This window comes from Ilyonectria robusta, assembly GCF_021365365.1.
Source record: "Ilyonectria robusta strain PMI_751 chromosome Unknown BGZ61scaffold_4, whole genome shotgun sequence".
In the NCBI taxonomy this organism is placed as follows: domain Eukaryota; kingdom Fungi; phylum Ascomycota; class Sordariomycetes; order Hypocreales; family Nectriaceae; genus Ilyonectria; species Ilyonectria robusta.
The window spans coordinates 1,434,941-1,457,707 of NW_025764438.1; the positions used below are offsets into that span (position 1 = coordinate 1,434,941).

At 55.2% G+C, this 22,767-nt stretch overlaps 10 protein-coding genes across 10 annotated transcripts; 4 read left to right on the plus strand and 6 right to left on the minus strand.

Annotated features, from left to right (window-relative positions):
* Window positions 1-594: 594 nt before the first annotated feature.
* On the plus strand, window positions 595-1,997 carry BGZ61DRAFT_491296 (FAD dependent oxidoreductase; the record flags this gene model as incomplete). The annotated part of the gene is made up of 3 exons (XM_046250412.1): window positions 595-625; window positions 696-1,589; window positions 1,645-1,997. The coding sequence occupies 3 exons, from the start codon at window positions 595-597 to the stop codon at window positions 1,995-1,997; spliced, it is 1,278 nt and encodes a 425-aa protein (XP_046108512.1).
* A 639-nt stretch (window positions 1,998-2,636) lies between these two features.
* BGZ61DRAFT_445142 (ribosome biogenesis protein Nop16) lies at window positions 2,637-3,703 on the plus strand. Its single transcript, XM_046245038.1, has 2 exons — window positions 2,637-2,894; window positions 2,981-3,703. Exons 1-2 carry the CDS (start codon window positions 2,779-2,781, stop codon window positions 3,534-3,536), a joined length of 672 nt encoding a protein of 223 aa, XP_046108513.1. The 5' UTR covers window positions 2,637-2,778; the 3' UTR covers window positions 3,537-3,703.
* Window positions 3,704-3,993: 290 nt separating this feature from the next.
* On the minus strand, window positions 3,994-5,026 carry BGZ61DRAFT_491298 (uncharacterized protein; the record flags this gene model as incomplete). The annotated part of the gene is made up of 3 exons (XM_046250413.1): window positions 3,994-4,522; window positions 4,585-4,805; window positions 4,865-5,026. The coding sequence occupies 3 exons, from the start codon at window positions 5,024-5,026 to the stop codon at window positions 3,994-3,996; spliced, it is 912 nt and encodes a 303-aa protein (XP_046108514.1).
* Window positions 5,027-8,227: 3,201 nt separating this feature from the next.
* BGZ61DRAFT_474381 (uncharacterized protein) lies at window positions 8,228-9,629 on the minus strand (the record flags this gene model as incomplete). The annotated part of the gene is made up of 2 exons (XM_046248573.1): window positions 8,228-8,239; window positions 8,382-9,629. 2 exons carry the CDS (start codon window positions 9,627-9,629, stop codon window positions 8,228-8,230), a joined length of 1,260 nt encoding a protein of 419 aa, XP_046108515.1.
* Window positions 9,630-11,093: 1,464 nt separating this feature from the next.
* BGZ61DRAFT_514980 (uncharacterized protein) lies at window positions 11,094-12,748 on the minus strand (the record flags this gene model as incomplete). The annotated part of the gene is made up of 2 exons (XM_046252221.1): window positions 11,094-11,962; window positions 12,013-12,748. The coding sequence occupies 2 exons, from the start codon at window positions 12,746-12,748 to the stop codon at window positions 11,094-11,096; spliced, it is 1,605 nt and encodes a 534-aa protein (XP_046108516.1).
* A 233-nt stretch (window positions 12,749-12,981) lies between these two features.
* On the minus strand, window positions 12,982-15,273 carry BGZ61DRAFT_445151 (major facilitator superfamily domain-containing protein). Its single transcript, XM_046245039.1, has 2 exons — window positions 13,547-15,273; window positions 12,982-13,494 (listed from the first exon to the last, which is right to left on the minus strand). The coding sequence occupies exons 1-2, from the start codon at window positions 14,940-14,942 to the stop codon at window positions 13,184-13,186; spliced, it is 1,707 nt and encodes a 568-aa protein (XP_046108517.1). The 5' UTR covers window positions 14,943-15,273; the 3' UTR covers window positions 12,982-13,183.
* A 588-nt stretch (window positions 15,274-15,861) lies between these two features.
* BGZ61DRAFT_344974 (L-threo-3-deoxy-hexulosonate aldolase) lies at window positions 15,862-16,857 on the minus strand (the record flags this gene model as incomplete). The annotated part of the gene is made up of 1 exon (XM_046239751.1): window positions 15,862-16,857. The coding sequence occupies one exon, from the start codon at window positions 16,855-16,857 to the stop codon at window positions 15,862-15,864; it is 996 nt and encodes a 331-aa protein (XP_046108518.1).
* A 120-nt stretch (window positions 16,858-16,977) lies between these two features.
* Window positions 16,978-17,863, minus strand: BGZ61DRAFT_165112 (uncharacterized protein). Its single transcript, XM_046237513.1, has one exon. It carries the CDS (start codon window positions 17,719-17,721, stop codon window positions 17,098-17,100), a length of 624 nt encoding a protein of 207 aa, XP_046108519.1. The 5' UTR covers window positions 17,722-17,863; the 3' UTR covers window positions 16,978-17,097.
* A 1,005-nt stretch (window positions 17,864-18,868) lies between these two features.
* BGZ61DRAFT_414021 (uncharacterized protein) lies at window positions 18,869-20,879 on the plus strand. Its single transcript, XM_046243317.1, has 3 exons — window positions 18,869-19,392; window positions 19,453-19,615; window positions 19,721-20,879. Exons 1-3 carry the CDS (start codon window positions 19,369-19,371, stop codon window positions 20,782-20,784), a joined length of 1,251 nt encoding a protein of 416 aa, XP_046108520.1. The 5' UTR covers window positions 18,869-19,368; the 3' UTR covers window positions 20,785-20,879.
* A 241-nt stretch (window positions 20,880-21,120) lies between these two features.
* BGZ61DRAFT_345462 (tRNA A64-2'-O-ribosylphosphate transferase) lies at window positions 21,121-22,643 on the plus strand (the record flags this gene model as incomplete). The annotated part of the gene is made up of 3 exons (XM_046239790.1): window positions 21,121-21,452; window positions 21,548-21,582; window positions 21,637-22,643. The coding sequence occupies 3 exons, from the start codon at window positions 21,121-21,123 to the stop codon at window positions 22,641-22,643; spliced, it is 1,374 nt and encodes a 457-aa protein (XP_046108521.1).
* Window positions 22,644-22,767: the final 124 nt, after the last annotated feature.

Here is a 22,767-nt window from a genome sequence, read left to right on the forward strand (position 1 = left end):
AAGCAATCTGCAGGGCATCTAGCTGTAACGCAGCCATTCTCTTACATTCAGAATGGACCGAGGAACGGTTCATCATCAACCCTCAATCAGAACCCCAACACTCGAATCTGTCAATGGACTTTCCAATCCATCCCCTAACTCAATTAATCGGCGCAACGCAAACCCCGATCCAAACCATCGATCCATAGTGCCCACTCTGCACATCGCCATCGCCATCGCCATCGCCATCGCCGCGCCAGAATCATCTCTGCCTCGGTTTTAATCCATCCACCCCGCTTTTCTTCCTACGACGCCCACACGCTCTCTCTCTCGCCGCCACTGCCCCGCTTGCATCATCACTCGACAGGCAGCCTCCCATCGTTCGGGAGCTTCTGCGGATCCGGAAGACGTCACCGAACCGACGGCTGCCCCTCGGAGGACGAAGGCCCACGGCCCCGAACTGCCCGATTCAGCCCTCCACCACCTCCGTGCTTCGGGATTTGCGGATGCGAAGCACCGTTTTGATCTTGTTAGAGTCAAGTGAGCGCGAGGTACCTAGGTATCTACTCCGTATGCCCTATCGAGTTGCGACAGCGCCTGTGATTACCCGCAACCATGGATAAGAAGCGCAACATTGTCATTGTTGGTTCGTCCCGCGTCGCTCGCCCTTCCCATCATGTGAATCGCATCGTCAACAGCTGACATCGGAGTCACAGGAGGTGGCATCATTGGCTGCACCACAGCCTACTATCTCACGCGCCATCCAAAGTTCAACCCGGCCCTCCATACAATCACTCTCCTTGAGGCTGCCCCGTCCATCGCCCCCGGAGCCTCCGGAAAGGCCGGCGGCCTCCTTGCCCTCTGGGCCTACCCTGACTGCCTGGTCCCGCTCTCTTACCGTCTCCACGCCGAGCTCGCCGCCGAGCACAACGGCGTCCAGAAATGGGGCTACCGGAAGCTTGGCTGCGGCAGCTTCGAGGCCGTTGTTTCTCGCCAGAAGATAGAGGCCTTGCAGCAGAAAGCCAAGGCTGAAGCTGATGGCGAGAAGGCTTGGGAGAAGCTGCCTAAACAGAATGGCGCCGCAAAGGATTTACTCGAGCCGGGCAGCCTGCCTCAGGATCTCGACTGGGTAGATCGTGGCATCGTCGACAACTGGTCTGAGATGGGGGCTCCGGGGTCAACGGAGACGGCTCAGGTGCATCCCTTTCACTTTACCACGGCCATCGCAAAGCTCGCCCAAGAAGGAGGCGTAAAGATATGCACCAACGCCAAGGTCACCGGAATAAAATCGTCCAAAACGGGCGTTGAGAGTGTCGAGTATCTGGATCGTGAAAGCGACGAGACCAAGACTGTCGATGCGGCAACAGACGTTATCGTTGCCGCAGGCCCATGGACGAGCCGGCTACTGCCGCGGGCAAAGATCGAAGGTTTACGAGCACATAGCGTTGTCTACGAGGCTGAAGTGAGCCCGTATGCAGTCTTCACCGATATCCAGCTGCCCTCGGACTTTATACCAGAACATAGAGCGGCTATGGGCCAAAAGAGACGACACAAGGGGCGCGTCGACCCTGAGATATATGCCCGGCCCTTTGGCGAGGTTTATGCCTGTGGCAAGTGGCCCTCCAGCGCTGCCGTCACGACGATCTGTTTCTAACATTTATGCAGGAGAGCCCGATACTTTGATCCCCCTCCCAGACACAGCAGACCAAGTCGAGCACGACGAAGCTCAATGCGACGACCTCATATCTTATATCAGCACCATCAGCCCCGTCCTCGGGTCCGCCCCCATCAAGGCCAAGCAAGCCTGCTACCTCCCGCGGCACATGCGCTTCGGCCAGGAGGGCGGACCGCTAATTGGAAAGACGACGACCCCGGGTGTCTGGGCCGCCGCGGGCCATACCTGCTGGGGCATCCAGAACGGGCCGGGAACGGGCAAGCTCATGTCCGAGTTTATCTTTGACGGGGCGGCGAAGAGCGCAAACGTGGACAAGCTGGATCCGAGAAAGTTCAAGGTTTAACGTGGTGTTTTGTGACGTGGTACATCCCACGGGTAGTTTATGAGAGGAGGAGCCTCCAAGGCCAGGAGGGACAAGCGTACAAGGGGATTTAAGGATACAGAGTGCTTGGTTTTGAATGAACAGAAGAACAGCGTACTGGCGGATATATATCGCCAAATGATTTATGAACCCATCTTGCGGTAATGTGAAGTGTGGTATTAATAGACGGCGCTTGCACTGGAGAAACATGTAAACAACTATGACCGTATCCAATGAGAACCAGCTGCTAGCGATCTTCAACCGGGGAGGTGTTCTTAAGATTCACCAAACGGCCATGCAACGAAATCCCATTTCATCCCTCGAAAAGTGGCAGCCACCCAGTACACTAAACCGGAGGTCCCCCTCATGAGTCCGAGACATGCTACGGGCTGGATGGAGACCCAAGTCGGGCGATGTATTGTCAGCCCAGACATTGCCTTGCATAAACACGCCGGAACATAAACTCGATCCTATGCTCTCGCCGCGAAACATAGGCTGAAGATAAATAAATATGAGATTCAAATTCGATTCCAACAAGAAGCCGCTCACTTCTATTCGTTACTTCGAACAGCACACCCTCAGCCAACCCTGCTAACCCCAACCCTGGAACCTCATCGGGACTAGCCCCAGCCACATCCTTATCGATAACCGCTCCCGATCAGAAATTTTGGCGGGCACTTGTCAATCGTCGTCCACCAGCCATCCCAAACCTCCAACCTCAACCTTTGCCTCGCCCGTTCAATCCCCTCCCTCTCCCGCAATCATGGGCCGCGAACTGCAGAAGAAGAAGCGCCGCTCCGGCCGCCAGCCCGTCCGCACGTCCAACAAGAGCAAGAAGATCCTCAACCCGCGCGGCAACTCCACCATCGCGAAGAACTGGTAAATCCCACCCTTCCCCGGCCAACTGGGTTTCGTTGGCTGGCTGCGGAGTGCAGCGCGCAGGGTGCTGACACGAGGCGGAATAGGAACAAGGACGAGACCCTGTCGCAAAACTACCGCCGCCTCGGCCTCCTCGCCCGCCTCAAGGCCCCGACCGGCGGCACTGAGAAGCGGCTCGGAGTCGCTGGCGCCGTCACCACCCGCACCTCGGCCAACGACCCCTTCGCCATCACCACCGTCGAGAACGCAATCATCTCCGAGGCCCGCGTCGAGCGCGACGCCGACGGAAAAATTGTCCGCATCCTGGGCCACTCGCGCCCCAACCCGCTCAACGACCCGCTCAACGACCTCGACGAGGACAGCGACATGGAGGGCGCCGACGACAAGGCCGGCGACGAGTGGGGCGGCATCGAGGACGACGCCAATGCCACCGATGTCATCAAGTCCCTGATTGAGGAGAGCCGGGCCCCTGTCGTGAAGACGCCTCGCCACCAGAGCAGCCGCGAGAAGGAGTGGCTCGACGCCATGGTCTCCAAGTACGGCGACGACACGGCCGCCATGGCCAAGGACCGGAAACTAAACCCCATGCAGCAGACGGCTGCGGACATTGCGAAGCGTATCCGCAAGCTGACCAAGGCCTAACAAGTTCGGGTTACGATGCACGCGGGAATGTGAGAGAACAAGGGTGGATACGATTTTTGGTTCGTCTTGGTCAAGAGAATTGGGAGCATCGGATGCCAGACATACAAAAAAGACGGCGTTGGGAGTTGGGCATTGACAGACAAGAACAGTGATATATGATACATATATATACGTCCTTTTTCATTTCCAAAAAACATCAACTCGAGCACACAGAACCCAATGCCCTGCACATCTACCTTTCATGTACACCGGGGTTGATTTGGCATCTCTCCTCGAGTCGCCTAGTAAACATGACGCCGTAACACCCCCTTCAGCCAGAGACGTAAATCTACCGTACAGTATGAACCTCGCTCCAACCGCAAACTTTCCCAGAATTGCCCTCGTAAACAAAGCCCAAGATCAACCCAAGAGAACTCTATATCCTGCCGTTACCCCTGTATGCTGTAGCACGATGCATTTAGTGCGTTCGGTCATAGTTGCCAGCGGGGAACTGCGCAGGGTGGTCAAGGTGGTCATCGTATGTGTTGCCCATGGGAGGGTGGTCGAATGTGTTGGTGAGGATGGGAGGGCGGTCATTGTACGAGTTGCTCTCGTACGCATTGCCGGCAGGAGGGTTTGCGTAGGGCATGGAGGCAGGCCCGGAGTTGTACTCGGTGTCGTTGTCGAAGAGGGTGTTGGTGCGAGGAGGAAGGGCGCCGTAACGGCTGGGGTCGTCGTCCTCGGCGCCGTAGGGGTTGCCCTCGTCGTAGCGGTTATTGCTGTTGTAGCTGTTGCTGTTGTACTGGCTGCCCGTGGGCTCGTTCTCATCCGCATGGACGCGCTCATATGCCTCGTCGTCATGGGGAGCCATGGAGAAAGCGGCCTTGTCGGGGTCGATGTTCTCGCCGCCGCGGAGCTTGCGGTTGTCATAGCCAGGCAGGTTGCCGTGGAAGTTGAAGTATGTCAGGGTGTAAGCACTGATGAAGGTGCTGCCGGCGAAGAGCAGGCTGCAGGATGGGACGGGGTTAGCAGCTGTGGCTTGGGTTGGCTGAGGGGATGAAACACGTACGTGATGAAGACACCTAGGGCAACAACGCCCTTGCTGACGCCGCATGCCTTACCACACAGGTCCTTGGCGTTGAAGCTGGCCTGGGTAGCAAACGCCGAGAGCCAGAGAACGGTGAAGGTACCGTCGACGGCCAACATGGCGTGGGGCTGAGCGAACTTGCGGGTGCGGTCGAACCGGGGCGTCATGATAAGGTAGATCCATGCTGGGATGGAGAGGAAGCACTACAGGAGGTCCGGTTAGCAACGACGGCCTAGGGGAGAGGGATAGGCGTCTGTCTTACCACTCCAAAGGTCCAGCCATTGAGGCCGTTGATGGTTGAATCCTTGGCGCGGAAGACGCCAATCTCCATACACCATGCGACGAAGGTGAAGATGATTTGGAAGGAGTGGAGGCCCAGCTTCAGGTTGGGGACGATATCGGGGTCGAATTCGAACTTCTTCATTGTGACGGATGGGGCGGATCTGGAGGAGATGGGTGTGGTTTCGAGGATCGTCGGAGAGGGAGGAGGGAGGAAGGGATTGTTATCCCGCGCTGGATTTAGGTCGTGGGTGAATCAGGCTGGGTTCAGCTCAGCTCAGCTCCAGGTAGCGTCAGACGGCGGCGTCAATGGCGGACACACGGGGGGGCAAACGGGGCAGTGAAGGGAGGAAGAATAGCGGGCGTCTCTATCGTCGGGGTCGTTGTCGTCGTCAAGGTTGTCTGTAGGAGAAGAGGGAGGTGAAGAGGTGAAGAGGGAGTAGTGAATAACGAAGAAGAGAGGGTTTGTTGTTTGCGGGACGGGCTGGCTGGCTGGATGGATGGATGGGGGGAGCCCCGGAAACAAATCGAAAACGAAACGTTCCCTGGTCAGCGAGAGAGTCGTCATGAATTGTAAGGTACATGGCAGGTACGCAAGTACCGACCGACTGTGCGCGGCTTTGGGCTTAGCCGGGGCGGCTCGACAGCCCAGCCCCAGGGCTCTCTGGGCTTTTAGGCCTCTTCTGGGCTCTTAGGCCCAAGCCAAACAGCGCCTCAGTGTGGCCACGCGTTGCTGTGAGTGGGCGCTCTACGGAAAGCCTCAGGGCCGTCCACTGCCGCTACAGCGCGCGGAAACGCCGCTTGCAGTGAAGGGACGGCGGCCGGGGGGGACTCGGGGGCACGCCTACCCGCCGCTACAGCGTGTGCAGTGCCCTGCAGCGCCTTGCTGAGCCTCCACTCCTAGGCGTCCCAGGGCATTTCTCTCTCGCTGTCGCTCCCCGCGCCAGTGCCGCTCGAGGACAGGTTGCTGCGCCACGGGAGGGCCACAGGGGCAGGTCTGCGGCCAATGACGTCGCGCGCAGAGGGCTCCAGCTGAGCGATGGATCCATGCACAACAGGCCTTGGCTTGCATCAAGGTGACACAATCCGCCCAATGTGCAGTGTGCGCTGAGCCTGCTCCTCCGCTTTCCTCGTGTCTTTGTCGTCAGCTGCGCGGCTGATGGGCTCTTTGGTCGCCTCTGTGACGTTGTCGGTCGTTTGTTGTCCTTCTTGCCATGGCTTCCGAGATGCCTGGCTGCCGAGATGCCTGGCAACGCCGCCCTCGACCGGCTGACGTGGAATCTACGGACGCACCGGAGCCTCTCTTTGGGTTTGATATGCCCATGTTATGATGCACTGGCACACTCATGACGACCTTGTTCGCCAGCCACTACTGCCAAACCCTGCAGAAATACAATGCGACCCAACTGCCGTTACCCCGGTAATTTCACCTGTCACGGCACCTGTTGTCTCTGTCCCGGTCTCGGTCGACACGGCGCGCACACAAATACGAGGCCGATACGGATCATTTATCCTTCGCTACTCCGTCCGCGTCTTCTATTTATTGCCGCTGCCGACCTTGGCATCAATTCCAAACTCGGATATCAAAGGGGCATTCGTGTCGCCTATGAAACCGTGGCCCTGTCAGCGGGGTCTCCAACTTCCGTCTCGTCCGACTCCACCGCCTTGGCCATTGCTGTTGTTTAATCGTTATGCATGATTAACCCTGACAAGTACCAGTCCTCAACATCTACGTATTTGTATCTCGTAGATCTCGCCAAGTCCACTTTAACACCATCTTAGACATTTGTGACAGCGAACACCACTGAAAGGAATCATTTCGAGCAGCCCACGTTTTTGCTCCTTGGGTCGGCGCCGGTGGTCCGAAACTCGCAGGTGTGGTGCTGCAACAATCCGTCATACTCAACTCTATCCGAATGAGGGATGCTGAGATTCGGCATCGAAGAGGACATGCCTACTCCCATCCAAACTAGTAGCAATATTTCAAGCAGGAGCATACCTACAAGAACGGATAGAAACGGTTGTGGAAACTACCCAACCGCCGTTGGTCGTGTACAAAGCGTCGCTAGATGTCGATCCATTCGTCAGCTGGGGATGGCTTAGCCTTCATCGCCTCCATATGATGGCTGAACCTTGAACCGACTATTGAGAATACTAGTGCCATCTTTTTGTTGCACTATCTAAATTCCGGTTGCGACTTATGGTCTACTCTCCCTGGGGCGGCCACCCGTGGAACGCGGAAGCGGAAGTGAGACAATGGCTCACTGGATGCCCGTTCTATCACACAAGGTTCCTCTATTTATCAGTGAAATATTAGGGAGCACTTTCCGCACTCGATTGAACGCTTTCAGGGATACAAAACTCCGAGTATTCAATTTAGCTCATGCTAACTCAAGTCTCCCTATCTTGGCTCGACGCTGAGTTGGCACCAATTCCCGACACTACTCAGTAAAATGCCAACTTCACCTTGGACTACTCCAAGACTCCATGAGGACATGGATCTAAAGCCACCCTGGATGGCAGCAACAGGTTGGTTTTGTCTAGTATTTTCAGCTAGGTGGTAGTTTCTCTTGTGGTACTGCTGTGTGGAGGAAAAGATCAGTTCTTTTGTGATCGGTGTAGCTTGGCTTGGATGCTTCGAAGGTTGGTGGTTATCGTCGAGTCTGACCCCTCCTCTAGTAGCAGTTGGACAATTCAAATATTCTATTCATTGCAATGAACATTAACATGGCCTATCCCCGTGTTCCTGTGTGTGTTTGTGCTAACCCCATTTGAGATCGATGTTGACGAACTGCCACGAGCGCCGCTCTCCCTTAGACGTCCACGTCATTTACGTTTCGCCGCACTTGTGTAAAGAGATACTTTAGCAATCCATTTAATACAACTAAAGCTACATGGAATAACCGGTCTATTCTTCAGGTTTCGCCTCGAGGTACCTGCGTGGTACATCAGGGGCACTGCCAAATGCTGTCTTCATGGTGCCTGGGATGAGGCAGCCATTTCTTCCTCCTCGATATGAACCAGATCCAGCGCATGCAGTTGAACGCTTGAAATAGAACGGATTTAATGTACATAGTTCAAGCAGGTGAGTTCCAGCAATCACAATGGAATAGTAGAGTAGTTCTCTAAGCTAGGCTTGGCCGATAATATTAGATTGCTTGGGAAGGGGAAATAGTAACAACAATAATCTTTCCACCGCTAAGTTTGTCGGCCAGAATTTGTCATACTAACAAGTCCGAAAGGAAAAGTCAAGCCTGCAAAGGCCCGGATTCGTATCACAGTTCCGATCAAACCTAAATAGAGACTTCAAACCTCGATCATCCTCAACAACCTATATCTTCGGCTTCTAACGGGATCTCTAGGGATAAGTAGCTAGGTTATTCCCCCTCATATCCAACAGAAAAAAAAAGACCTGCCAACAGGCGCTCCTCCCGTCGCATAGCGTTCTCCAACCTTTGACACTCCATCTCTTCGTTTGCCACTTCTACCCAACCGATTACCTGGGAAAGTGTCGTCTCATCCACAATAGAAACCACATCGGGCATGCTGGTCGTGGCAGGCCTGTTATGCTCATCCCATATCATGCATTGTTTCATGGTAGTCCAACGAACTTTGGGCATGTTCCAGAGGTCCCTCAACAAGACAGGCCAGTTCGGGCTGAGCAACTTGATTTCCCGGAGCGTGATGTCCTCGAGCGTCGCCTGGTGCCTCACAAGCGTTCCACCCAATTCGGAGGCAATGGTTTCGAATCGGCCAAGGTCTACCACCCGCAGATGGGGTATAGACAGCACCTTCGAAAGTCGGCGGAAGATTTGACCATAGTCATAGTGTGCACTACGCTCGAAGCACAGTGTAAAGTGCGACAGCTGCGGGAACATGTTCATGAACCGAGTAAAGCCCGGCTCCCAATCAGGGGATTGTCCCCAGCCAAGAAAAGGACTGATAATCAATCGGAGATAAGTCAAGTTGGCGAACTTCAACTCCTCGGACGAGTCAAGCACTTGCACGTGGATTGGGCTGAGGCAACTATTCAGATCCCGGTGACCCAAATTGATGTCGAGGCTCTTAAAAGGCAATTTGCTTTCTGCTGCCGCTGAAAGCGTGGTATCCAAGACATATCTCGTGAAATTTTGAACCCGTCCACAACCTAATACTGATGGGCCTGCCAGCAGTGTAAATGGGAAGGCAACCACATCCCGTACCCGTACCACTCCCCATGGGAGACGAGCATCGGTAAGGGAGAGGGTCTTGCAGTTAGGAAGATTCCGCATGGCCTGAAACAGACCTGCCCGATCTTTGCCGAGATGGAAGGCCTCTTGTTCGCGCAACAGTTGTCCAGATGCACAAACCCGACACTCGTCTTTGTCAACTTCCTCTTCATCCAGCCAGTCCTCTTCCTTGTCGCTGTCAAACTCAGGCTGTCGTCGGTTTTCCCAATCGTCATTCTCTAAACGCGGGTCATGCAGGCACTCAACATTATCATTACGCCTCATGATACGCTGCGTGCATAGTCCCAGTTTGCGTACGGCCAGCCGCAGGGTCGGATGCTCGGAGATGTCGATCAAATTATGTATGCTTCTCTGTTCAAGCATAACGTATCGGTCCTGGAAGTAATCTCGCCGAAACATGTCGAAGGTCATATCATTCATTGCTCGAGAGGTTTCCCAGAGTGATAGTAAGTCCTCATTGGGGAGAAGCTCTGCTATGTAGCGGACGACCTCGTTGGGAAGCCCTGACAGTGTGGCCATGGTGCAGGAGGTAGTAGTGTAGACTGGTTGATAGCGGTGTTTGGAGCGTAGGGGCGTAGACGGCAATGAGTTGAGAAGTGGTCTTGAGTAGAGGAGTGGTTTGAGTCGAGGAGGGGTCTTTAGTAGAGGAGTGATCTGGAGTAGAGGAGGGGTCTTCAGCCCGTCCAATCTATTCCATGAGTTTCTCTTATTGCCAAGTGTTGTCGTCATAACAATGGATGCATGAGCGCGTCCGGATTGGGAACTCCGCCAGCATACATTGGTAGAACGTTCTAACAACTGTTAGATGGGTTTCAGATGCTAAGTGTTGAAGGGACTAGACGCATACTACATCTATGTAAACCACATATGGAGCTCCTATTTTGCCTCGCCAGCTCAGTAGCTCAACACTACGCTAGGTTTGAGGGGAGAAGGCGGGAAAGTAGGAATGATCTGTCCATATCGTTGTACTCATACCGCCATCTAGTCTATATAATGGCCCCCTCTGCTTCGCAACAATTCTCAGTAAAGGTTCTCGTGAAATCGCCTCGAATGGAGCTGACGGAAATTAAATCATGCCCTCCACACCGCTTTGTAAAACTCTTGATAGCTGTACCATTTTTGAGAGGTTCTTGGCCACTTTACCTCACATATCTCGCTGCATCTCCAGAACACCAAAGCAATTAATGGACCGAAACAAATTGAAGGATTCTACCCTATCTAGCTGCGGTCACAAAAGCGGGCAGAGTTTCTATCATGTGCACAACTGAGCCTCCACAACAACTCGCCCAAGAGCTAGCTAACCGGGATTCCTCGATTAGCCCGCCCCCTCGCATGTCTGTCTCAGACAATGTCGTATCCAGGACCACCATTCCCCTTTAAAACGACAGCACTTCCACTTACGCACGAGACCTTGTCTCAAGCTAATCAAAGGGGCCAATTTTCAAGGGTTAGATAACTACATAGGATTGTCTTCGGGTGACCCGGCGTCCCGCTCGGCTTAATGACCTTCAGCCCATGGCTGTCTCTGATTGCAAGTCGTCCAGGGTTGGTCCGTCTTAGAATTACAAAGACATGTTGATAAAAAGCAATCCCAAATGTGTTTCAGCCTTTGTTCTCCATTTTAGATGTAGTGTTGGATGAGGCAGAATTAAAGTACGGATTGTTGGCGTCGATCGCAATACCACCCGCTCATACATTATTCATCTACCTACCTACGGGGTTCTTTTCTGGCCCGGCATGAACTCAGTAAAGAGGCAAGAGAATTTTATGGAATCATACGTTTATGCACCTTGCGGTTTGAGATGACCCCGAAGTCAGACCGCGAACAACTCGGGTGAATGAATGAAGAGGTCAAACTTATTGCAACTCTACTTGAATTACTAGCAGACGGACCCCGCTCTGTCATGAACTATCGAATCCCAATGGCCCACGAAAGTAAGACAAGAATTCAGCCCAAGTAGTACCGAGCCCTCGACTTTCGCCTTAATTAATGGGTTTCCACCAGCCCTCCCAATCTAGATTATGCAAAAGCAAGTCCAGGTCATCCTCGTCTAGACACACGCAGACATTCCAATCCTCATTCCCCCAATACTGTCCCTTTCGTGGCAGTAGGATGACGGTTCCTTCCTGCATGTGATCGTAGCACGGAAAGAAAAATGACTGGTCGTCCTCAACATAAGGGATGTGAGGGGCATGGTTTGTACCGTAGTAAGTCCAGTCCTCAAAAGCAAGACTATCTGTGTGGCGTCTGAGTGCTCTTTCATAGGCAATTCTCTCCTCAGTTACATCTCTCATCTCCTTGAGGGCCGTAAGGTGACGAAGATGATGGGCGGTGAACTCTTGCAGTGCGGCCCGCAGGAGTTGTGCTGCGAGAGCGAGGTCCTCGGGGCGCATTATCCGAGGGAGGCCATCATGAGGGTCATCGGTGGCTCGGATCAGTTCAGCAGCTGAACACGCAGCGACGGGGGTGATGGTTGAGTTGCCGCAATATTGAGGGTCAACTCGTCGCGGGTTTCGGGTGTGCCGAGCTCCGGGTGTATAGTAGTTGACACGACCCAGGTCCCGAGGGCCAAACGTCCCATTCTGAAAGCGAGCACGCATGATGGCCACCCAGAAGAGAGCGAGAACACAGTCCTCGTACAGGGCCACGCCTCCAGTCTTTTCTGTACTGATGACCTCCTGTACCATGCCATACAAATCCTGAATCGTGCGCGATTCGATCGTGAGGACTTGGCATCTTAGTCTCCTTCGGGGCGTTTGGCGTTCGAGAAGACCGGAACTCCAATCATAGAAAGGGAATAATTCCACGTCTACTTTGGAATCGGTTGCTTCGGGGAGAGAACGGTGATCAACTTGTTGAGGATTAGCACACGTTGTCTTCAATAAGTGGATATCAACTCACCTCGGAAGGATTTGCCGTCAACGTCGTGTGTATTTCTCGTGAACTGAGTGAAGAAGTTTTGTAGAAACTCCCCGTCGAAGATGACCTCACTGAAAGCAAACCCAAGGACGATGGCGCTGTCAACGAAACTGATCTTGACTGTAACAGGGGGGAACCAATCCCCATGTCCAGGATCATTCTCCCAGACAAAGCGTTCCTTGCCAAAGTTCTTCATAGGCAGGCGATAGAAATTCCCACGGAATATGGCATCCTTCTCAGCCGGCTCCTGGATTCGGACTAAGCGAGCAAGTTCTCTTTGATCCAGGGTCTCTGGATATCTGAGCTGCAACTTGGTAGGATCCTGGTTGGATGGGCAAAAGCAGCCTCCGAGAAACGGCCAGTTCTGTAAAGTCTTGTAAAAAGCCTCGCTAACAAACTTGTACACCTCTCGCAGCTGCATGCCAAGGAAGCTTTCGTGCTGAGTCCAGGGCAGCATCATAGCGATGCGGATGTAGCGCCGTGGCGCACTTTGCTCCAACGGAGAGAGTTCCAGGGTGAGTCCAAGAACATCACCAGCGCTGGTGCGGGTAGAGTCGAGGCCTGAGGGTTCGCGAAGGCGAGGGCCGAGAGAAGTGGACGAAGATGGCTGGGGCGCATTATTTCCACCTTCAATTTTATCGGAATCATCGCTGTCGATACTGATGACTTCAACATCGCCGGGCACGGTTCGCTTGGATCTCCGAGTAGTCGGTGCCATGGCTGTGATGTTGAGAGGAAGAGATGCGGATGGAGAGCAGGAAATAAACAGTAATGGAAGCAAACTCGCGAAGGGTGATTATGTTAGATTCCTGCAGAAGGAAAGCAAACGACAGGTGCGAGTCACTCCTCGAAACAACGAGCTCGACTTCCCGTTGATGATTCAAGGCAACAAACACCAAAGCGCGTTTTGTGGACCAATTGCAGACGCGGTTAACTGCAGCGAACAATCAATAAAATACAATGGCTTTTGTTCATGTTTATTGTTATTTGTTCGTACAAATATATTATATTCCGTCTACTCTTTCCCGTTGTTTTGTCCAAATCCAATCTACGACTCCGCTGGAAATGAGGTTCTTGTTCCCAACTCTACTGCCCCTGCAGCGGCAATCTAGTGTATCCCTAGCCAAACATAAATGAAATTTGGTGGACAAGCTCAACGTCTCTCGAGAGTCGAATGCAGGGTGTGCTGCCTCATAAACGAGACGCAAATGAGGGCAGCGACGGAAATGCAAAGAAGGGTGACCCAAACACCCCGGAACGCCGCCATGAACGATAAAATGACACCGTCGTACCAGCCGTCGGGGAGGTGCTTTAGCTCGTCAAGGTCATCTCGGATTCGGCCAATCTCCTCGGCAGCATTTGGCTCATCGCCGAACCTCGCCCACAGCTGGGCTTTGAGGATGTTCTGGTACACAGCAGACCCGATAGTAATGCCCACGGTACCGCCAAGGCTTCGGGCGAGGTCTATAAATTGTTAGAACACAGTGTCACATGCGAGAAGCCTATAAGTACTTACAAGTAGCAGATGTGATGACAGCTTGCTGCGAGTGATCAACGGCGGCAATGCAAGCCAGTAGCGTCGTCGTGAGCATAGCTCCGTAGCCACTTCCCACGAAGAAGAATGCCGTCGAAGGCAACCAGACCGGACTGTGTTCGTTCTGTGCCGTAAACAGACCGACACCGATCACTAATACCACCAAGCTAGAGATGCCTAGTTTCACGTATCTTCCTGTCTTTGTCATGATGAAGCCCGCAGACATGGAGCCGACCGAGACACCAATCGGGGACGGCAGGAGTTGCACTCCTGCCTTGGTAGCGCTGCTGCCGAGGACTTGGAGATAGAGAGGAACGTAAAAGAGACCTGCCATGACAACCATGGTGCAGAGAAGGTTGCAGAGGCAGGCGGCCAAAACCGTGTGATCAAGGAGCAAGCGGACCGGGATGATGGGTTGGCGAACTCTGCTCTCCCAGAAGAAAAAGGCAGCAAATATGACGACAGACAGAGGGATCGTCGTGAGCGGGAGGGGGTGCGTCCAAGGAACCAAGTTGCCGCCGGAGTTCAGACCCAGCAGCAGCAACACGAGGAACGAAGAGGTCAAGAACACGCCGAGGAAGTCGATGCGGGAGAGGAACGACTTGTCCGACTGCTTCGGAGGCACCTTGACCAGGAACGCAACGGCGACGGCAGAGAGAAGTACGGGCGGGACCTGAATGAGGAAGGCCAGCCTCCAGCCCATTTTGGTGTGGTCGTTGACCAGTCCGCCAAAGACACCACCCAGCATCGCCCCGGAACCGTAGCAGATGTTGCCGATGCCCTGGGCAATGCCTCTCTTGCGCAGAGGAATCAAGTCGGAGCCCAGGAAGGTCGAGATGCTCATGAGGCCGCCGCCTCCGATGCCGGCGACGACGCGGCCGAGGATCATGACGTACTGGTCCTGGGCCAGGCCGCAGATGAGGTTGCCGGCGGCGAAGAAGATGTTGCTGAAGACGAGGCCCGGCCCGCGTCCGAAGATGTCCGTCAGGCGGCCGGAAATGGGCTGGCACGCGGCATTGGAGATGAGGTAGGCGGTGGCGAGCCACGAGAGCAGGCTGAGGGAGTGGAATTCGCTCGAGATGGGCGCCGAGAGCGTCGCGATAATGGTGGAGTCGATGGCGCCCAGGAAGACGCCAAAGTACGCGGTGCCCATGATGAGCGCCAGCCGCGTGAACGACACCTCCTCGGCAACAATTGTCGTCTCCTCATGATGTGGCTCGCCTGCGACGCCATTGACAGCGGGGGAGTCGGTGGCGGGTTGTTGGTGTCCATTGGAGGCGGTTGACTTGAGCAAGGGCGTGCGTTCGTCGCTCTCTACGTGCTGTTGCTGTTCCTCATCGTCGCGCTGAGGCGTACTTCCGCTCCCGTTCTCACGCATGGCTGACCAGAGCGTATGGAGGAGTGCAGTGTGTTGGGAGATGTGACATGCAAGTAAAATCGCTCTTGTCGGCCAGGGACGGCTTGAGTACCGCCTGCTCTTATTAATGGGTCACGGCGAGCACCGGATTCGGAATGTTGACAAAAGGCGCAGGGCGCGGTATCGGCGATATTTCATGGACGGAATTGAAATGCCATTGTCCAGAATTGGTGCTGTGCATACATAAGTTAAGGCACATAAGCATTCGAGCCATTGATTAGATAACCATGTAGCACCCCGCGTGGGGGACGATATGACGCAATTCATTCGTCGAGCTTGCGCTGCGGCTGACGATGGCGTCCAGGCTGATGTAAGATGAAGAAGATGGCTGAGAATCAAACTCTCCAACTGCCCTAGCCTGTAAGATGATGGTCTATGGCGGTGAGTGAGTTTTTCTTTCCTCTGGTTGCTTCGATCATGCTGCAATTGGCACCAACCCTCGATAGGAAGAGAGTAGGTTCTGGTTTGTCGCTATCCACGTCAGCGTCAGCAATCAACTCGAGATAGACTAACCACAGCCTCACCCAGCCGCTCACCTGTCACAAAGACCTCATGTCAATCATAAAAAATCATTCATTTCTATCCATGCTTATAGTTCTCGTGCTTCAGAAAGAACTCTAGTCCTTTACCAAATTCCCGTCTTTCTATCATCCAAGAGTTGGCCTGACTGCTGAGAGCCATTGCCCTCTTCAAGATGTCCTTTCCCTTGGGTTTCTGGATACCCGATACAAACTGTTGCGCCTATAGAATTCGAGAATAAGCCAACGCTATGCACTTTCATATCTCTCCGTTTATCCATCCGATCTTCTTCCGATTTCCATTTAATAACAGACGATAAAACCTGCTCCCGATAGCCACTAGCTATGCCAGGTATCGTTTCTTATAGAGTCTTCTCAATCTCCATAATCTCACGAACGCCCTCCTCAATGGCATCGGCCTGCTCCTGAGAGAGGCGCTTGAGGGGTCGACGAGGGTATCCACCGTAGCCGTAGTAGCTCTGGATAGCAGACTTGGTGCCAGCAATGGCAGCCTTGGTCAACACCCAGTCGCCCTTGGAGAGCTTCTTCTGGAGCGCTTGCGCCTCATCCTTCTTGCCGTTGGAGTACAGGTTCCAAACTCGGACGCAGGCCTTGGGCATGACGTTGGCACCGCCAGCAATAATACCACTGCCACCGCTGACGAGAGTCTGAAGAGTAAAGTCGGCGATGCCGCCAAAGGCCATGTATCCGGAGCCCTCCTGGAAGGGAGTCTTGGCATCGGTAGCGAGGGCCACTCGAGTGAGTTTGCCAGTACTTCCGCAGGTGAACTTGGTGCCGATGATGTTGGGGTGCTGGGCGAGCTTGACCAGGAGGTCGCTGTCCATGTCGAGACCGGCCACGGCGCCAGGGTAGTTGTACAGGATGATGGGCAGAGGGCTGCCATCGGCCAAGGCGATGAAGTAGTTGTAGACGGACTCCTCGTCCATCTGGGCCTTGTAGTACGACGGGGGGAGGACCAGGGTGTAGTCGGCACCGGCCTCCTTGGCGAGCTTGCTCAGCTCAATTGTGCCCTTGACGCTGCCCTCAGTGGCACCGAGAATAATAGGAAGAGACGGGAAGCCAGCCTCATCGAGAGCCTCGCGGGTAGCCTTGGTGACGGCAAGCTTCTCCTCTCGGGTACAGTGGACGGCCTCGCCGTTGGAGCCCATGGTCACGAGTCCAGCCAGGCCGGCGCGGGCCAGCCGCTCGGCATGCTTCTTGATGGTGGAGATGTCGAGTTCCTCTGTCTCGGGATCGAAGAAGGTCATGGTAGGGGCATAGATTCCGACGGGGAGCGGCCGGCGACCGGCTACGTTGGGAGATCCATTGGAGGACCCGTTGTTGGTGGTGGAAGGCATGTTGGGCGTGGGGGGTGGACGAAAGGGGGCTGTGTGGGGATTGAGTGAAGAACCGGACAAGATGGAGAGGAACTGAGCACACGGAGACAAAGAAGCTAAGGATGATGGAGAATTGGAGAAGGGACTTGAGGGACTTTAATAGAACCCAGGGGGCAATGGCAGTTGAAAAGTGCTTCTTCGTCAAGCTAACGGATTGGGTGGGCGTGAGGCTAAAGTTGGGGGTGGGTTCGGCTCCGGAAGTCAAGTGCAACACAAGTCGAGTGGGCATTGGCCCGATTCCCCCCAAGGATCCGGCATTTGTATGGAGTAGGCAATGCAGGCAGCTGAGAAACCACCGGCCGAAGAAGGTCTTGTGATTGCCAGACTGCGGGAGACCGGGAAGGGAAACACGCCGGACCGCAGTTTGCCTGGCGTCGGGGTAAAGATGCCGGCGACTCGGTGTAAGTCGTCTAGCAGGACGCTTGCCAGAGAGATTCCCACCGCGGCAAACCTCACACCTAGAGACTCGCAATGGATACGCGAGAACGAAGGAAACGAGCACCTCGGAAACAACCTGCCGGAGGAGTCGATGCCCGGACCGGGTGTTGACGCAGGAGGACTTGATGAGTTGGAGGTTGCAGGGTCACCCACGCCGCTGGGCGTCGTATGCGGGGGGGTAATATGGCAAGAGATCGGCATCTGTGCTCGCAGATGCCGCATCTTCGATAGCCAGACAGGAACACCGGTGGGTGGCAGGGTGTGGCAGTCACTTGGAGGCCAGGGATCCATGAGGCCGAGCACCAAACCTTCTGGGTTCGGAGCAGCTGGGGCCATCTCGGCCGGCTCAACTTGGAAAGATCCGGGATGGGCGTAGATGAGCGGCATAGTGAGGGCGTGGATTCACCTGGAAGCCATAGCCTATAGCTAACGAACGCGTGAGAAAGCTGCTGGAGATCTTCGCGTAATGTCGTGCAGAGATCCTCCGTCTTAGTCCCCCCATCACCAATTGCGGCGAGGATAGACGGGCTGTGGGAGCAGTGCCAAGAAGAGGCTTCTGCGGTTGCAAGAATTCGGACAGGCAGCAGGCAGCGCTATCTCACGCCTCGACATGCACATGCACTCAAACGCGTGGTGCCGGGCGCCGGGGCAAACATTTCGAGATTCGTTCCTCAGGTTCGGGGGCTGGCCGTGATGGGAGAGACGGAAGACGGACGGGTGGCGTGCAACGTTGGGCGGACGGTGGCCGAGTGTCGGGGGCGGGCTGCCCCCAAAGTTGTTCCACCAGTGGCAAGTCGGCAACGGTTTACTGTGTAACGGTTCCGGACACGGCCAGGAATCACGACACCAGACGTAAAAAATAGATTCAGGCTGTTTACTCGGCGATTGGGCCAAGCGGCTGAGCATGACAAATCCCAAGACTGGTTACAAGGCCGCGGTTTGGAGTACCAAGGCTATCATGGCACCGTAGGACCCCAAGTCACGGCCTACGGCACACTGTACCGCGCGGAATACGGCTCGCGCCATTGGTGGCCGGAGTCGCTCAGAAAATGTGGGGTGGCGTGCGTGGGGGTGGGGGAGGGGCAGCACAGTGGGCACAATGGGACTGTGCTTTTTCAGTGCGACCGAAGCTCGCACTCCCTGTGAATCCCTCTGACGACATTGGGATGACATGAGCATTGGGGGTGGCACTGTGGCTGTTGCGCCTCGCTCCGCGGGGTCGATGTCTACCAGTCTTAGTCGAAAGCGCAAGTCGAGGCGCGCGACTGGACGGTCGACATTTATCATTCCCGTCTGTAACCGGGTTTCCAAATGCGATGCAAAGCCTCCGGGAATGATCTCCGGTCGAATGACGATGATGCACAATTCATGTATGTAGATGCAGACACTTTACGAACAATCAAGCTTGCAATTGCCCGTCCACTGCCCTCACAGCAACCCCAACATCGCACAACAACACCAGGGTCCCTTACTAGGATGCCATCTCACGACTCCTCCCCCGCATCGTGCTACGGCTCCGACCATTCCTCCACAGCAATAAAACACGTCCCGTCTGAGAAACTCCACCGCACATGGGCGCATCAACAGCAGATGCAGCGTCAAACACGGCCATGAGAAGCCGTCCTCGCGCCAGCGCCGGCCCCGGATTGGAGGGAAATGCTCCCCCGCCAAATCCCTCCAATTGCTGCCCCGCATTCTCGGCCAGAACCCCGAAGCTGCCATGAGCTCTCGCAGGCTGGACGCCGTGGAAAACAATATATTCGCCAGATGCCAACTCTGAGATGAGCCGTAGAGCATCGGTCCGCACTCTCCTGTTCGACGCCACTTGCTTTCTTTTTTCTTCACCTCCACCTGTTCCCTGCTTCGCCTTCTGTGCCTCCGGACTCTTAGCCTGAGCGTAGGGCTGTTACTCCTCCACCAAACTTCACTTGCTGCAGCCGGTTCCCCTCCCCCACCTGCTCCCGCTGCTCTTCTCCTCGCATTCACATTTCACAAACCTCTCTCCCAATTAAGATCCTGTGGTTAAAATCTATCATGGAGCCTCTCAATGTGTTGATGGTAAGCTCCAAACCCTGCCGATTTCGCGGCTCAGCCAGACTAACATGACATCCTCTACAGGTCGGTACCGGCGAGTACACCACCGGCTGGGTTGGCACCGGTGCTTCTGGCTCCGACAAGAAGGTCGGCGTCGTCGGCCTCAGCTTGTTTGACCTGCGCCGTCGCGAGAAGGTCAACAAGCTGAGCATGGTCGGCGTCAACGGAAAGAAGTTCCCCGCCATTCGTAAGTCTCCCCGCAGTCATCCCTCCCCCTGCTCGCCGTGCCCATGATCGCCGTCATGATGCTGTCCAGAATGACCCCGCTAACCATGACAACCCACGCACACAGGCGAGCACCTCCACAAGAACATCAGCCAGGCCTACAACAACCTCGATACCTCTTTCGAGTCATTCCCTGGCAACGACCAGGTCGAGCCAGATGCCTACAAGACGGCCATCGACGCCCTCAAGGCGGGCGACGCCATTACCATCTTCACCCCAGACCCTACTCACTACCCCATCGCCCGCTACGCCATTGAGCGCGGCATCCACGTCATGATCACCAAGCCCGCCGTCAAGGTCCTCGCCCAGCACCAGGAGCTGGTCGAGCTCGCCGAGAAGCACGGCGTCTACGTCTACATCGAGCACCACAAGCGCTTCGACCCCGCCTACAACGACGCCCGCTACAAGGCGCAGACCCTCGGCGACTTCAACTACTTCTACAGCTACATGTCGCAGCCCAAGTCGCAGCTCGAGACCTTCAAGGCCTGGGCCGGCAAGGACTCGGACATCTCCTACTACCTCAACAGCCACCACATCGACATCTGCGACTCCATGGTCAAGAGCCGCGGCTACGTGCCCCTCGCCGTCACTGCCTCCTCCTCCAAGGGTGTCGCCGTCGACCTCGGCTGCGACCCGGCCACCGAGGACACCATCTCCCTGCTCGTCACCTGGGGCAAGACGGACGACGCCAGCAAGCGCGCCGTCGGCGTCTACACTGCGTCGTGGACCGCGCCCCAGCGCGCCGGCGTCCACTCCAACCAGTACTTCCACTACCTGGCCGCCAACGGCGAGATCCGCATCGACCAGGCCAAGCGCGGCTACGACGTCGCCGACGATTCTGTCGGCCAGCTCGCCTGGTACAACCCCTTCTACATGCGCTACGCCCCCGACGAGGACGGCAACTTTGCCGGCCAGACCGGCTACGGCTACATCTCGATGGAGAAGTTCGTTGACGGGTGCCGCTCCGTCAACTCGGGCAAGGCCACGCCCGCCGACCTGGACAAAAAGGAGCTCCCCACTCTAAAGAACACAATTGCCACCACGGCTATCCTGGAGGCTGGACGACGGAGTATCGACGAGGGCCGGGAGGTCAAGATTGTGATTAAGGATGACAAGTGGTCGCTCGAGTAAGCGGTGACTTTTGAGATGAAATAGCAATAAGTCGGTAGCGGTGCTTTTCTGGGTTGTTTTTGGATAAGGGAACAAAAATCTCATAATGACCGAAATTATCATGGCTCCAAGGTGTGTAGTTGTGAAGTACCTATGATCAGTGCACTTCTGTTGCAGCTTGAAAGTCTAGATGTGGATCCATACCTCTCTGTGCGAAGACTCGACGACGACGTCCACCAAAATCCACAACTCACCTTCTCCAACTAAATATCTTCCCTGGTCACTCACTCACCACCCACTTCGCTAACTGCTTGTCCACCTCTCTTCAATCCCGTCTTGCGACTTCATCACCTGACCATGCCGGACCCCCACTTCTCCGACCTCATCCTCCCGCAAAACGAGCAGCCGTCCATCTCACAGTTGCTCGCCTCACTGAAGCGCACAACCCTCTCCATACACAACCGCCTCACCAGCATCCGCGACGATGCCGCCTTCGTCGCACGCGTAGCCGCTGCGTACGGTCCTCGGCCTCTCGTCGCCAACGAGCGCTGCGGAAGCTGGTACATCCCGCCGGCGGACAAGGCGGCGGGGGCGTACTTTAAGAGCACCGATGGGCATGAGCGCGCGTGGAAGTTTAGCACTAGGAGGCTGAATTTGCACTTGATTGAGATGGTGGAGAATAATGATGGGTATGTTGAATGAGGAGGGGGAAGATTGTTCCCCGGTTGAGGCTATAACCGGGAGTGTTGTGGTGTGATGCTTCAATAGCTGACTATAATTATAGCATCATCGTTGTAGACTCCACCCGCCGCGGCAAACGTAAGTATTTCCTCAGCCAATCGTGCTGTATAATCATCAGCTAAAACTCCCCAGGCATGCCCGACGCCCTCTCCACGACTCTTCCTGTCTGGTGCACCGTTCTCAACCTCGCCCTCCTCCCCTCACATCCCTCTTCTCCAATCCTGCACCTCCCGCCCTCCTTACCTGCATCCACGCATTCTCAGATCACAGCCCTCCTCCCCCAATTCCTCGCCTCTCTACAAGCCCTCAATCTCGATCTCCCGTCCTGTCTCACCAAGCCCCTGCGTCCTGTCTGGGTCACACCGGACTCGTCCCTTCCTGAGCCTAACGCCACTGGTGCCTCCATATTTGATGACTACCGCCCTGTCATCTGCTGCACGGCTAGTCGGCGTGTTGTAGGGAGTGAGATGGACGAGGCTGGCTACGTCCAGGGTGCGGGAGATGACACGGAGAACTGGGCATGTGGCCTTACACCAACCGTGTTCTGGGAGCATCTCGAAGATCTCCTCACCGCCTCTGAGGCAGACCTTCCTGACCTCATCGCCCGGCTCGTTAGCGAAAAGGAGCCTGGCAAAAAGGATGAGGGACCACGAAAGGAACTCACACGCCACATTTCAGTGTGTCCGCTACCCCTAGCCGCAGATCCAGGGACACCGACCGAGTGTCGCATCGCCCTTACTCCCGACACGACCTCCAAGGAATCGTGGATCAAGTCACCGACATATATGCAGATTGGTCTCGGGAAGAGCAAGTTGGCGAGTAGGAATATGCGCTCTGCCCTTCCCGAGATCTGCGCCTTCGCAGCCAAGTTCCTAGCTCGGACCCCCGAGGACTCCCAACGGCGGATCGTCATTGCATGTGAGTCGGGAAAGGATTTGTCTGTTGGGACAGCCCTGGCTATTTCCTGCTACCTTTTCGACGAGAAGGGCAACTTTCGCCAGCCGGAGACAGATACGTCCTTTACAAAGACTCTCGTCAAGTCCAGGCTGGGTTCCATCATGACCGCATACCCAGAGGCAAACCCCAGTCGATCTACGTTGCAGAGCGTCAATAGTTTCTTAATGGACTGGCGAAGGTGAAGAAGGGCCTGTCATTGCGTCTTCATTTTTATCTCTATCCGTGCCTTACAGGGAGGCGCTATAAAACTACCAAAATCCTGCCTCCGCTCTTGAGGACAGGGTGTCGTGAAATGCAGCATGCATC

Excerpts from the sequence above, each read along its gene's own strand:
- BGZ61DRAFT_445142 (XM_046245038.1), top strand. The coding sequence starts at position 2,779 with ATGGGCCGCGAACTGCAGAAGAAGAAGCGCCGCTCCGGCCGCCAGCCC. Across the intron at positions 2,895-2,980 it reads TCCACCATCGCGAAGAACTG|GAACAAGGACGAGACCCTGT; the intron begins GTAAATCCCACC and ends GAGGCGGAATAG.
- BGZ61DRAFT_445151 (XM_046245039.1), bottom strand. The coding sequence starts at position 14,942 with ATGCGTGAGAACGGGAGCGGAAGTACGCCTCAGCGCGACGATGAGGAA. Across the intron at positions 13,495-13,546 it reads TGTCATCACATCTGCTACTT|ACCTCGCCCGAAGCCTTGGC; the intron begins GTAAGTACTTAT and ends AACAATTTATAG.
- BGZ61DRAFT_165112 (XM_046237513.1), bottom strand. The coding sequence starts at position 17,721 with ATGCCGCTCATCTACGCCCATCCCGGATCTTTCCAAGTTGAGCCGGCC.
- BGZ61DRAFT_414021 (XM_046243317.1), top strand. The coding sequence starts at position 19,369 with ATGGAGCCTCTCAATGTGTTGATG. Across the intron at positions 19,393-19,452 it reads AGCCTCTCAATGTGTTGATG|GTCGGTACCGGCGAGTACAC; the intron begins GTAAGCTCCAAA and ends CATCCTCTACAG. Across the intron at positions 19,616-19,720 it reads AAAGAAGTTCCCCGCCATTC|GCGAGCACCTCCACAAGAAC; the intron begins GTAAGTCTCCCC and ends CCACGCACACAG.